This window comes from Rhinopithecus roxellana, chromosome 11, assembly GCF_007565055.1.
Source record: "Rhinopithecus roxellana isolate Shanxi Qingling chromosome 11, ASM756505v1, whole genome shotgun sequence".
Classification (NCBI taxonomy): Eukaryota; Metazoa; Chordata; class Mammalia; order Primates; family Cercopithecidae; genus Rhinopithecus; species Rhinopithecus roxellana.
Genome location: NC_044559.1, coordinates 75,921,406 through 75,934,585, shown reverse-complemented (window position 1 = coordinate 75,934,585; position 13,180 = coordinate 75,921,406). Strand labels below are relative to the sequence as shown.

At 48.7% G+C, this 13,180-nt stretch overlaps 1 protein-coding gene across 4 annotated transcripts in view; it reads right to left on the bottom strand.

Annotated features, from left to right (window-relative positions):
- Positions 1 to 502: 502 nt before the first annotated feature.
- Positions 503 to 13,180, bottom strand: part of MMS19 (MMS19 homolog, cytosolic iron-sulfur assembly component) — a 40,438-nt gene continuing 27,760 nt past the window's right edge. For 2 of the 4 annotated variants that reach the window (XM_010389565.2, XM_030941517.1), the window contains exons 10-31: positions 12,604 to 12,678; positions 12,132 to 12,209; positions 11,455 to 11,593; positions 10,742 to 10,896; positions 9,997 to 10,075; positions 9,268 to 9,393; positions 8,994 to 9,075; positions 8,547 to 8,647; positions 8,293 to 8,442; positions 5,999 to 6,154; positions 4,737 to 4,836; positions 4,174 to 4,276; positions 3,987 to 4,055; positions 3,639 to 3,765; positions 3,075 to 3,175; positions 2,863 to 2,919; positions 2,233 to 2,419; positions 1,846 to 1,928; positions 1,549 to 1,713; positions 1,408 to 1,467; positions 974 to 1,074; positions 503 to 893 (exon numbers count right to left, since the gene is read on the bottom strand). In XM_010389565.2, coding sequence (XP_010387867.1) covers positions 866 to 893; positions 974 to 1,074; positions 1,408 to 1,467; positions 1,549 to 1,713; positions 1,846 to 1,928; positions 2,233 to 2,419; positions 2,863 to 2,919; positions 3,075 to 3,175; positions 3,639 to 3,765; positions 3,987 to 4,055; positions 4,174 to 4,276; positions 4,737 to 4,836; positions 5,999 to 6,154; positions 8,293 to 8,442; positions 8,547 to 8,647; positions 8,994 to 9,075; positions 9,268 to 9,393; positions 9,997 to 10,075; positions 10,742 to 10,896; positions 11,455 to 11,593; positions 12,132 to 12,209; positions 12,604 to 12,678 — 2,322 coding nt within the window. In that variant the 3' untranslated portion in view covers positions 503 to 865. Of the gene's footprint in view, positions 894 to 973; positions 1,075 to 1,407; positions 1,468 to 1,548; positions 1,714 to 1,845; positions 1,929 to 2,232; positions 2,420 to 2,862; positions 2,920 to 3,074; positions 3,176 to 3,638; positions 3,766 to 3,986; positions 4,056 to 4,173; positions 4,277 to 4,736; positions 4,837 to 5,998; positions 6,155 to 8,292; positions 8,443 to 8,546; positions 8,648 to 8,993; positions 9,076 to 9,267; positions 9,394 to 9,996; positions 10,076 to 10,741; positions 10,897 to 11,454; positions 11,616 to 12,131; positions 12,210 to 12,603; positions 12,679 to 13,180 lie in introns of all 4 variants that reach the window. The other 2 variants (XM_030941516.1, XM_030941518.1) reach the window with 2 other exon arrangements.

Genomic DNA, 13,180 nt, shown 5'->3' with positions numbered 1-13,180 from the left:
TTTTTTTTTTTTTTTTTGGAGACGGAGTCTCACTGTCTCCTAGACTGGAGTGCAGGGGTGTGATCTCGACTCACTGCAACCTCCGCCTCCCAGTTTCAAGTGATTCTTGTCTCAGCCTCCCAAGTAGCTGTGATTAAAGGTGGGTGCCACCATGCCTAATTTTTGTATTTTTAGTAGAGATGGGGTTTCACCCTGTTGGCCAGTCTGGTCTTCAACTCCTGACCTCTAGTGATCCATGTGCCTCAGCCTCCCCAAATGCTGGGATTACAGGCATTGGCCACCATGCCCAATCTAATTTTTTAAAAAATTATTTGTAGAAATGGGTTCTTGCTGTATTGCCAGGGCTAGTCTGAAACTCCTAGCCTCAAGCGATCAGCCTGCCTCAGCCTCCTAAGGTGTTGGGCTTACAGGTCAGTCCCTGTCATTGTTCCTCCAGCTTGGTGCAGTGGCCCCTCCGGTTATATGAAGCACATGTTGGGTGGGGGAGATATCTGACAGCCCCTTACCAAAAGAAATCTTTATTCTTCAGCAGGTACACACATCCGCCAGCCCTGGTCCTCAGGGCCACACTCATATGCACTCACCCCTCAGCAGCATATCGCCCCTTTTCTGACATACCAATGCAAGAGACCCAGGACCCTAGATCTTTCTTCAAACACAAGTGTCTCACACATACTTATTTCACAAATGCACTTGAAATCTGGACTCTTAGGTTCCTTGTACAGCCATGCAACAGAGGCCTAGCATTTGTGCTGTGTCTGTGGGAAAGGCAGTCAGAGGCCAGTGGTTTCCCTGCTTTGGGGAAGATGGCTCGATAGTAATTCCAGGTTAGATTGTCAGAACAGTCTAGGCCAGGACTGAGGGCTCAGCTGCCAGGACTCCCCAGCAGAAACCTGTAGGCAGAAAGAAAGTTGGCGGCATTAGTGGTGAGGCTCATTTTGGTCCCATCTCTCCCCAGGACCTAGAAACTCACCATTCCCCCCTGGCTGACACTGCTTCCTTGCGCACCAGTCTCTTCTTGTCATCCAGGGGTTTGGCTAAGGCCCGGATCACCTGTGGTTTGTACGGCAGCAGCTGTGGAGTCAGAGGATATAGAGGATATAATCAACCTTGCTCATCCAAGGCAGCTGAAAGTACCGCTTTTTTGATTCTGTACAACTAATATTCTGAGGAAAGCAAAACATCTTTAGCGATTCCAAGGGATGTTAAGTGGCAGGATGACCATTCTGTTACCTTCTGGGCCCAAGGAAAAGAATCCTTGGGCCGATAATTACAAGATCTGTACCTTGTAATTCAGATCTCAATTACACAGCAGGGTGGCCAAGCCCACTTGACTAAGGCAAAAAGGTACTTACGTGTCTCTTCTGAGACGTTCCCAGGCCAGGGAGGGACACCTGAGGTACTTACCACAGGGGTGGGCAGACGAGTGAGAGCATGCATGCATTGCAGTGCGGCAATCCGGACAGCCTGGAACACAACCACAAGGAGGTGAGAGCATGCCCAGGGAGAGATGCTGGTGCCTAAAAGAGTTGCTGGGGCTCAACGTACCATGGAAGGGCTAGAGCTGAGGTTCAGAAACTTGGTGACGAGGGTGTCCACATGAAGACTCATGACTTGGGGTGCTTCCAGTAGAAGAGGCTGAAGGCAGCTGAGGGTGGAGAGCTGTACCACACAGTCAGGGCAGGACAGGGCCTCCAGCAGCAAAGAAAGAAGCTAAGGGGCAATGGGCAAGGTGGGGGATGGCCACATTGTGAAGATCCTGGTTCTTGTCCCCTCCTCTTTCTAGCCCCATCTGAGGAAGAATAGCTTTGTCCTTTGCTTAGAAGCTCTGCCTGCAGGACTTACCGTGGGCAGCTCTGGCAAGAGCACAGGCTTAGGCAGCCTGTTAAGTACATGAGAAAGACCCTTCAAGTAGTTTGGCTTCACATCTGTAAAAAATGGAAAGGCTTAGAAGAGAAATTGGACTTCGATATATAGCTTGAGAATTCAATCCCGATCTGTGATGAGGCTGAGACATCAGCCTACAAAGGAGTAAAAAAGTCCTTCACGCTCAGAATAAGCAAGATACACCCATCAAAGGAAGAAGTGGGACAAGAATCTAGAAGTTTAGTCTTCTAGGCACAGACCACAATATAGCTCTAAAGAAGCAAGTGGCTCCTAAATTATCTTGGGGAATGTGGCCAAGCAAAGGAGAGGTGTGTGTATGTGGGGCCTTTCTTTCAGACTCCTCACCTTGGGGAGCAGCATGGAAGCCCTGGACCAAAGCAGGCACATTATCGGTGAAGAACCGCTGGCGGAACATGATCCGCACTTCAGCATGGCCAGCACGAGTCAACACATCAGTGCAGTCAGACATGAGCAGAGAGAAGCCATCAGCTGCTGCTGGACCTAATTCTGGGTCATTCAGGAGGTCCATGAGCTGGAGAAAAAAGAGCCTTTGAGGTACATCAGGGAAGAAGAATCTTAAGTGCCAAAGATGAGAATGGGGCTGGTAGGCTCATGTCTATAATCCTAGCACTTTGGGAAGCCAAGGCAGGTGGACTGCTTGAGCCTAGAAGTCTGGGCAACATGGCCAGACCCAGTTGTTACAAAAAATACAAAAATTAGCTGGGTGTGGGGTGCTCCTGTAGTCCCAGCTACTTGGGAGGCTGAAGTGGGAGGATCACCGAACCTATGGAGGTTGAGGCTGGAGTGAGCTGTGATCGCACCATTGCACTCCAGCCTGGGTGACAGTGAGACCCTGTCTCCAAAAAAAAAAAAAAAAAAACCCACACAGAGGAGGATGGAAGTCCTTGGGAGGAATAGGAGCAACAGGAAAGTTTGTTTAGGTCCCGGGTTCTCCTGTCTCCAGAAAGGACGTACCCGGGCTGTAAGGCAGGAGCTGAGAGGATGGTATCTGAGCACGAGGGCCTTTGTTACCTGTAATTAGAGACACAGAGAGCAACTGGGGAATGACACTCAAACCCCAGAACCCCGAGACATAGATGTTTATAGTTTAGGGTCAAACAGGGACATTTTATTTAACCAGACATAACTGCCTCTCTGTCTAAACAGACTCTACTCCAATTCCTTACCCAGAGAAGAAGAGTGAAGGCCTGACTACGACAGGGCCCAGAGCCCAGGCCAGCCTCCACTTTGTCCACAGCCAGCTGTAGGAATTCATCCAGCTGTTGCCCTAAAAAGGAGAGGAAATGGTGACATAAAGGCTACACATTTGCCCTTTAACAATGAAGGATGCAAATCACTTAAGTGCAGAGCTCCCTGAGAAGCTGTTAGAAAGGGAAAATACCATTTTTGCCTGTGGACAAAATGATTGGACACCTGCATAAGAGCCTGGTATTCTCGTAATACAGAGGTGCTGCCATTTGAAAAGAGAGGGTTGTCACTAGCCCCACTGTAGGGAATAGGATGGCAGAACTAGATTCTTTGTGCTCCCTTCTCTTCTTAGGTACTATAAAGCTCTGCCCAACTGTGGTCTTGATGCTTTTCCCACGGGCAGTCCCAGGACAGTGCTTGAGCAGTTGAAGCCCTATTAATGTTATTAGCAAGCTCCTTTTAAAAAGAGAATGAGGACTGAGCTATAAGATTTCACGGGTAGTTGATTGTGGGAGGCTCCTTATACAGTCTGATCTCAGTACCTGCAGGGTGCTTGTTGAGGAGTCCTGCAAAGCACTTGGCAGCAGCAGTAGAAGAAAAGGGGCAGCTGTGGCAGCAGCTCAGTTCCAAAAGCTCCCGCATGAGTTGGTTCAGCTGAGGGATTTCCACCTACAGAAAACCTGGCCATGTAATGGACCCAGAGAACACCTGAACTCCAAGAGAACCAGTACACAGTGGCAGCAGGGACCGGGATGGATAAGAACTAACTTCTCTGGTGGGGGAAGTAAAAGATCAGCTTAGCCTGTGGCAAATTTCAACCCAAAGTCACCTGGGATCCATTTCCCCTTGTCAAGGTTAAATAACGGTACTTCCCAAATGTGCTCACTTACATTTCGAGGCAGGGAGCAGACAAAGGCCATAAGCAGTGCAATCAGCCGCCTCTGCCCCGAGGCATCATCCTATAAAGGAAGCAGAGCCCGATCAAGCCTGCCAGTAATAGGCTTGTCTGCCCCTCTACCCATTCCAGATTAGCCCTAAAAAAACCAGCTTGAAGGATGTAAGTTCTAAGACTGTCACCTGGAATGGCTGGAATCGGCTCGGGAAGCTGTTTTCAGGCAGAAAGGAGACCTTGCCATCCAAGAAGAGGGGCACAATGTGTGTGACACTCTGCGCAGCTAACCTGGGGGCAGAGTACTAGGTATGACCAAGGAGCTAGGATTCTAAAGCAGCCCTCTCCTCCACAGACATGCTTTTCAACCTGGGGTTCAAATTAGGATCACTAAGTCAATGGGACATGCCCTGATCATTCATGCATTGAACAAATACTAATTTGGCACATATTATGTGCCAGTAATTATTTATATTCAGGTTCCCATCTGGGAAGTTAAGGTATGTTTTAAAATGCCCTACAGGTAATTCTTAAGCCCATCTGCAGCTAAGAACCACTGGTCCATGGCTTCCCACCCTCATAGTCCATGGTGCTAAGAGCCCCTTCCTTTTGTCAGCAAAACTTACAAGACAATTAACTGCACCCACATTTACATATAGGTAAAAGGACAGCTGACAAGGCAGCTACCTATTGCTTCTTCCCAAGAATGCTATCCTCCCTGGGTTCAGGCCACATCCATGATTATACTTACTCAGGGCTCAGGTGGGTGGTAGCAGTGCCAATGACAGACACCATGGCAGCCAACACCTCATCCTCCAACAGTACTTTTTTCAGAACTGAGGGCTCCTTCTCTGCAAAACATACACACGCACACAATCACAAGACCATGACGGGTTCAAGAAATGGATGATTGGGTTCTGTCACCATCACTGACTCTGGGGCTTGACTCTAGCCATGACAGCAGTTCTTAATTTGGCCTCTGGTAGTGCTGTAGTCCTGAGAACCAGCAGGGCACCAGAAACAGGAGTGGTCTGACCTGGGGCCACAGAGCGCTCTTGAGAACTCGGCATAGTCCTTAGACTAGGCCAACAGTGGGAAAGAAGGATAGCTAAGATGAACATTCTTAATATAAGAAATAGATATGTTGTCCCTGGTGTCCATGGAGATGCAAAGTAATGTTGGTTTCTGAAAAAATTAAAAACATGCATTTATCTTCATGAGTCCTTATTATTTATAGCAACTATCATATACTGAGTACTTCCTGTGTGGCAGGTACTACACACTATCTTATTTAGTCCTTACCAACTACCCTGTGAAAGTTTTTCTTTTTTTTTTTTTTGAGACAGGAACAGGATCTCGCTCTGTCACCCAGGCTTGAGTGCAGAGGCACAATCATGGCTCACTGCAGCCTTGAACTCCTGGGCTCAGGTTATCCTCCCACCTCAGCCTCTTGAGCAGCTGGGATTATAGGTATGCACCACTATGCCTGACTATTTGTAGGAACAGGGTCCCCTGTGTTGCCCAGGCTGGTCTCAAAACTCCTGGACTCAAGTGATCCTCCTATCTTGGCCTCCTGAAGTGCTGGGATTACAGGTGTGAACCATGGTGCCAGCCTAGACGGTACTCTATCTCCCATCTTACAAGTGAGGAAATTGAGGCTTGGAAAGGCTGAATAGCTTCACCTAAATTAGCACGTGGTAGAGCTGAGGCTGAAACCCAACCAGGTGGGCTTGACTCCGGAGTCCAATTCTAAGTAAACTAATCACATAGCACTTCAAGGGGAAAAGGTGTGCATTCTTTTGAACGTTGCTAACACTAGTGGATTTTGGTTCCTGCCATTGGTCAGGGTGGCACCCTTTGCTATGAAATGAAATCTCACTCTGAGGACAAAGGATTCAAAATAAACCTCTGATGATACAAAACACAGTACCAATACCCAGAGGGTGGCAGTGGTGTTCAACACCAGCAGAGGGCAGAGTTCCCAAAGGCCAGGAAGGAGAGGTGGAAAGTTACCTGGCATAGAGGCCTGCACAGCCAAGGCAAGCAGGCAAGGTATAGCTGTCTGGTGGAAATACCAGCAGCTCTCAGGGTCCTGCTGACATTTTTCTGCCATCTGTTTGAGGCTCTGACAGACAGCAATAACGTCACTGGATTGTGCAACCATATTCCCTGTTGGTGAGAAAGTGTTCTCTGTAAGGTTTTCTTAAAAGCACTTTCAGGTATTTCCAATACACAGCAGATGAGAAGAACAAAGATGAGTGACTGAAGAGACCAAGAGTGCCTTATTAAAAAGCTGAGTCACTTTATTCTCCTGGCTGTTCTTTCTGATCTATTCAGACTTCATAGTTGAGACTTGCTCTGTTCCAGGCTCTGCAGCAGAAACACTTGTATATATTCTCCCCTTATTTTTCGTAACAACCCTAGAAGTATAATTTCCCTCACTCTATAGAGGAGGACATGGAGGCACGATGAAATAAATGATCAGTGGCTTTTCCAGGGTCACAGGAAGTACAAAGTCAGGAATCAAGCTCAAGTTATAATCCAAGTCTAGTATTCATTCTACTATGTAACAGCTGCTGGATCAACCACGGCAGGTCTGAATCTACCCACAGGGCAGGCTGCTGTCACTTTTGCCTTGGAGCAGTGCTTCTCAAACTCAACGGTCTCCGAGTTACCAGGGGACACTGTTAAAATGCAGATTCTGATCAGTGAGGGCCTGAGATTCTGCACTTCTTTTTTTTTTTTTTTTTTTTTTTTTGAGACGGAGTCTCGCTCTGTCGCCCAGGCTGGAGTGCAGTGGCCGGATCTCAGCTCACTGCAAGCTCCGCCTCCCGGGTTCACGCCATTCTCCTGCCTCAGCCTCCCGAGTAGCTGGGACTACAGGCGCCCGCCACCACGCCCGGCTAGTTTTTTGTATTTTTTAGTAGAGACGGGGTTTCACCGTGTTAGCCAGGATGGTCTCGATCTCCTGACCTCGTGATCCGCCCGTCTCCGCCTCCCAAAGTGCTGGGATTACAGGCTTGAGCCACCGCGCCCGGCCCGATTCTGCACTTCTAACAAGCTCCCAGATGACGCCCATGCTGCTGGTTAACAGACCATCTTTTGAGCACCATGGCCTTAGGGTGATGCCTCTCAATTCTGCCCCACATGAAAATGACCTAGGTACTCTTTTTTTTTTTTTTGGAGACAGGGCTTTACTCCTGTTGCCCAGGTCAGGCTGGAGTGCAGTGAAGCAATCTCGGCTTGCTCCAACCTGCACCTCCTGGGCTCAAAGTGATTCTCCTGCCTTAGCCTCCCAAGTAGCTGAGACTATAGGTCCATGCTACTGCTCCTGGCTAATTTTTGTATTTTTTGTAGAGATGGGGTTTTGCCATGTTGCACAGGCTGTTCAGGTCTCAAAACTCCTGAGCTCAACTGATCCATCAGCTTTGGCCTCCCAAAGTGCTGGGATTACAGGCGTAAGCCACCACACCTGGCCCGGCACTTTTTTTTTTTTTTTTTTTTTTTTTTTTGAGACGGAGTCTCACCCTGTCTGCCCAGGCTGGAGTGCAACGTCACGATCTTGGCTCACTGCAGACTCCCCCTCCCAGGTTCAAATGATTATCCTGCCTCAGCCTCCCGAGTAGCTGGAATTACAGGTGCCTGCCACCACACCCAGAAAATTGTTAGTAGAGACAGGGTTGCACCATATTGGCCAGGCTGGTCTCCAACTCCTGACTTTGTGATCTGCCCGCCTCAGCTTCCCAAAGTGCTGGGATTACAGGCGTGAGGCACTATGCCCAGCCCTTTTTTTCTTTTGAGACAGAGTTTCACTCTATCGCTCATGCTGGCCAGGCTGGAGTGCAGTGGTGCAATCTCAGGTCACTGCAACCTCCGCCTCCCAGGTTCAAGAGATTCTCCTGCCTCAGCCTCCCTAGTAGCTGGGATTATAGGCACATGCCACCATGCCCAGCTAATTTTTTTGTATTTTTAGTAGAGACGGGGTTTCTCCACGTTGGCTAAGTTGGTCTCAAATTCCTGACCTCAAGTGATTCACTGGTCTTGGCCTCCCAAAGTGCTGAGATTATAGGCATGAGCGGCGGCCCTGGCTGAGTACTCTTAACAGTACTATTGCCCAAGTCCCATCTCTCCTCAGAGACTGATTTAGTTGGACGCAGGCATCAGTATTTTTTTTCTTTTAAAAGAGTTGATTGTGTTACTCTTATGTATAGCTACAGCTAGAACCACTGCCTTAGAGGCATCAACTCCAAACTTGACTACAGCTCCCCATTCAGCCCAGTCCCTTGGTTATTATTCCTAGTAGTTACCTCTGTTCACCTGCCAGAGATGCTGCAGCAGCAGAGGCAGTGTCTCCTTGACGATGCTGGGATGTGTTGATACAGCTGACAAGGCTTGCAGACAGCACAGATGCCGGGAGCATTGGGTGGGCTCATCTCCTTTAGTCAAATTTGACTCCCCTGAAAGCAACCCATAAGATGAAGGTTCACTGTGTGATAGCAAGCACGAAGGCCCCAAAGCCTTGCTGGGAAGGGATGGGCCACAGAGGATTAGAGACACATACCTACACGCAGCTCCTCAGCGAGCTTGGGTACGAGGTGGCTGCTGAAGGCCACAGGGTAGAGAGCAGCCAGGGTTCCTGATGCTTCCAGTGCTGCCACCCTGCTGGAGGCGCAAAGCAGATGAGCAATAGCTGAGCCTTGGCTCACAGCTCTCTTGCCTAGGTCTGATATTAGGCAGATTCAGGAGTGTGAGCTCCCAACACCTCCTTACTAAAGAGTAGAACTCAAGTACCTACACCACTGAGTTTGACAGAGTTTCTTAAAGCCTAAGAAGAGAGCAGTCCTACCTCTCTCCAACCGGTTAGCAGCCAGAGCCTAACACAGAGCTCACCTCCCCTAAGGAGAGCCAAGGGTCAGAAGCACAGAGCCCTGGTCCTAGCTTGATCTGTTGCTGCCAATACAGAGGCAGGGAACAGCGTGCTCTATATCTCACTGCTTTAAATTCTCACCAACTCTGGGAATCCTCCTCCAGGAAGCTCAGTCTGTACAGGTGACCCACTGCCAGCTCCAAGTCCTCAGAAGATAGGAGATCTGTAGTTAGAAGCGAACATGAATCTCATCTTTCTTCCCCTGCAGCCATCACAACCCTTCCAACCTCTTATTAGAAATCCCAAATCATCCAGAGTTGCAGTGAGAACAGGATAGTAAGGCTGCTTTTCACTAAGGCAGCCTTACAAGAAAAGGACCAATATCCTTCTCTTCTCTCTTTCCCTTAAGATGTACCTGGCTGGGCACCCAAGACTGTGAGTGTACGGATGCCAACAAGCTGAAGCTGGGTGCTGGGGTCTGTTACGGCCATGAATACCAGTGAGCACAGCTGGTCCTTGAAGGCATTCAGAGGCCTTTGATCTAGGGAGAGACAGAGGCCAGGTTAGAAGGAAGCCATTACATTCCATATCCCTGACTAAGCTGTGATATACAGACAACCTGGGGTAGATTTTTTTTTTGAGACAAGGTCTCTGTTGCGCAGGCTGGAGTGCAGTGGCACAATCTCGGCTCACTGCATCCTCTGCCTCCCAGGTTCAAGCTATTCTCCTGCCTCAGCCTCCTGAGTAGCTGGAATTACAGGCATGTGCCAACATACCTGGCTAATTTTTGTATTTTTAGTAGAGACAGGGTTTTTCACCATATTGGCCAGGCTGGTCTCGAACTTCTGACCTCAAGTTTTCCACCTGCCTTAGCCTACCAAAGTGCTGGGATTATAGGTGTGAGCCACCATGCCCCGCCTCCTGGGGCAGATTTAAAGAGCTTAATCCATTGGGTATCCAGGAAGCACACTGGAAAAATAAACAGATCTCATCCATCTCATCTGTTAAGTGTTCTCTTGTGCTACAACCTCAGAATAGGACCATTGTTCTAGACTACTTTTCCACAGCACTCTTTGCCCTGCTGTCCTTTATAGTCTGCAGTGTTCAACAGTCCCCAGAGCACTGCAATGGAAGGCAACCTCACCTTTGTCTTCAGAGGTCCATTTCTGCTGCAGCTTCAAGAAACCCAGGAGCATTTCAAGGATTGTCCGCCGCTGGCTGCTCTGTAATGTTTCAAGGGGTACTGGAGTCAAAGAATATTTTAAGGGATTTCAATCCTGCTACTCTGGATGTAGGGAGAAACCTTTCTTTCTTCCAAGAGATGGGGGCTTTGCTCTGCCACAGTCAGGCTGGAATACAGCAGCATGATTATAGCTCACTGCAGCCCCGACCTCCTAGGTTCAAGTGATTCTCTCGCCTCAGCCTCCTGAGTAGCTGCGACTACAGATGCGTGCCACCTTATACAGCTAATTTAAATTTTTTTTTTTTTTTTTGTAGAGATGTGGTCTTGCTATGTTGCCCAAGCTGGTCTTTAAATCCTAGCCTCAAGTGATTCTCCTGCCTTGGCCTCCCAAAGTGCTGGGATTACAGGCATGAACCAGCATGTCCTGCTTGGCTAATTAAAAAAAAATTTTGTTTTTTAGAGATGGGATCTCGCTTTGTTGCCCAGGCTCATCTTGAACTCCTGGCTTCAAGCAATCCTCCCTTCTTGGGAGAATGATCCTTTTATGTAAGAGACAGGGAAAAAGTGAGTAAGGGAAGCAGCAGCAGCAGCCAATGGGAGCAAAACCCACGATCTACTATGTCGGCCCCAGCTAAAACTTAGCTCTCTGAGAAAGGGAACCTAGCACACAGGTCCCATCATTCCCCCAAAGATTCTGCTCCCTTACCTGACTGTGCTTGTGGAACTGTTCCAGCAGTAAAGGCAGTACATTGCTGGTGATATAGTCACAGGCCCGGGCAGATGCACCTGCAGCTGCCTGCAACAGCTTGGCACTAGGCCACACCAGTTTCATGTCTGGTTCACACAGGTGGTGCCTGCAGTCTAGAGAAGCAGCACATCACAGACCTGGGGAGGAGGCCAAATGGTGCCTGACTCCCCTACAGTCCACAGAGGTTGGAGACTGAGACCCATGACAGTTTACAAGCAGTTAACATTCAAATTGTTTTCAATTCAGAGTAGGGGTATCGCCCCCAAATCACCAAATATGCTGGGGCTAAACAAGAAAGGTCACTGGCTCTTAAGGAATGTCATTTTTTTTTTTTTTAATTTGAGACGGAGTTTTGCTCTTGTTGCCCAGGCTGGAATGCAGTGATGCGATCTCAGCTCACTGCAACCTCTGCCTTCCAGTTTCAAGCGATTCTCCTGCCTCAGCCTCCTGAGTAGCTGGGATTACAGGTGCCCACCACCACGCCTGGCTAATTTTTGTATTTTTAGTAGAGACGAGGTTTCACCATGTTGGCCAGGCTGGTCTTGAACTCCTGACCACCCGCCTCGGCCTCCTAAAGTTCAGGGACTACAGGCGTGAGCCACCGCACCTGGGCAAGGAATGTCATTTCTACTGTGCTCACTCCCCCTTCCTGGCTGCCATAGCCCCATTACCCTGTAGAATGTTGCTAAGGAAGGAGTCAAGGAGGTCCTCAGCGTCAGCCCTCAGCACAGAACGAGACAAACACGCAGTCAGGGAGTGGAGGGCCGCCAGGCCCTCTGCCTCCACCCGCTCACTTGCCGTCTGGAACACCTGTCAGGGAGGGATCCCATGGCTACTGAGGTGAGCCTGCACCAGATGAGACCCCATCAATCCACTGCCTATTTCCTTGTTGGAGAAGAGAGTGAGAACCTCTAGGACACAGAAATGGAAATTAACACGTCAACTGAGTGTCTTCTCACTGGTGTGTTCTTACCAAGTCCTTAGTCACACTCAGGACAGAGACACATACTTTCTGAGAAACAGAAAGCCAACTCTGAGCAGTGGCTCTGCTCACCTTTCTATTCACCACGGTGCCAGAGGCACCATGACCTGCACTCCTTGCCACAGAAGGACAAGAAGTAGGTAATGTGCAAAGGTGATCAACTGCTCTTACCAAGCAGCTGACCGTCACATAGGGACTCTCTCTCGTCATTCAACTAGAATTATGTCCCCCTGCTTGCCTCCTGAATAACCAGGCATAATACCTTGGCCCTGGGGATGACAGAGGGAAAAGGACAGGATGTATTATTTCCCCTCATGCCTGACAATTGAGAGTTAATAGTAGTGAATTTATCTGAGTAACACTCACCTCTCTGCGGATAGAAGCCCAAAGGCTGGGGAGGAAGTCCTTCAGCTCCTTCTGTCCATACACAGCACAGCAAGCATTCTGCCAAGCAAACCGCTGCTATCAGTTATGTGCACACTCAGACACCCAGGATGTGCAGGTACCTCAGCATAACGGCACCTGGAGGAGCCTTGGTCTCAGCAGAAAAACCAGTGAAGATTTTTAACAGTCCTACTCAGGGAACAGAAAAGTAGATTACCCTGGTTGATAAAATAGAAGCCTAAAGAGGGAGTGCTGGTCAGCCCTTCCTCAGTTACTATGGGATGGGACATGACAGTATGCAGCTGGGGGCTTCAGGTGGACATAGAAGCCCAAATTCTGGGTGTCCTCTTCTGAGGCCCACGAACTGTTCCTTGGCTATCCAAGAATCTATATCCTTTAGTACCCCTAACTTGTCAAAAGGTAGCTGGGTCCTGCAAGGAGAAAAATCACTCACCAGAGTCTGTAGAGAATCCAACTTGGCACTCAGAACCTCAGAATCCACTTTCTCAATCAACAGGGGCAGCAGAAACTGTGGGGCAGAAGCAAGATCTTAAGCCTGAGATGAGTGGTGTGTCAGTCACATCAAGTCCCCAGAAGCAGGTACTACATCAAGGAGCTATATTCAAGTCAGGAGCTATGATTGTGAGCTAACTTTCTTGCCAAGCAGTGGCCAGAGCCCCACTACCTCAAAAACAGGCAGGTTGACAAAGTTACAGAATTTTAAAAGACAGCACCATATAGGGATTGGGTTTATTTATTTATTTTATTTTTTTGTGTAGGAGGGGACGGGGTCTCCCTATGTTGCCCAGGCTGGACTTGAACTCCTGGGTTTAAGTGATCCTTTCCACTCAGACTCTCCTGAGTAGCTGGGACTATAGGTGTGTGCCACTAAATCCAGCTCTGGATTATGAAGAGATGGTAAAGTTTTCTACATCGAAGGTTTGAAGATACCTGCCACACAAGACACTTGTAGGGTGTCATGCCCTAAAATGTATACCAGATCTTTTTTTCTCCATGCTTTTACTGCTCTT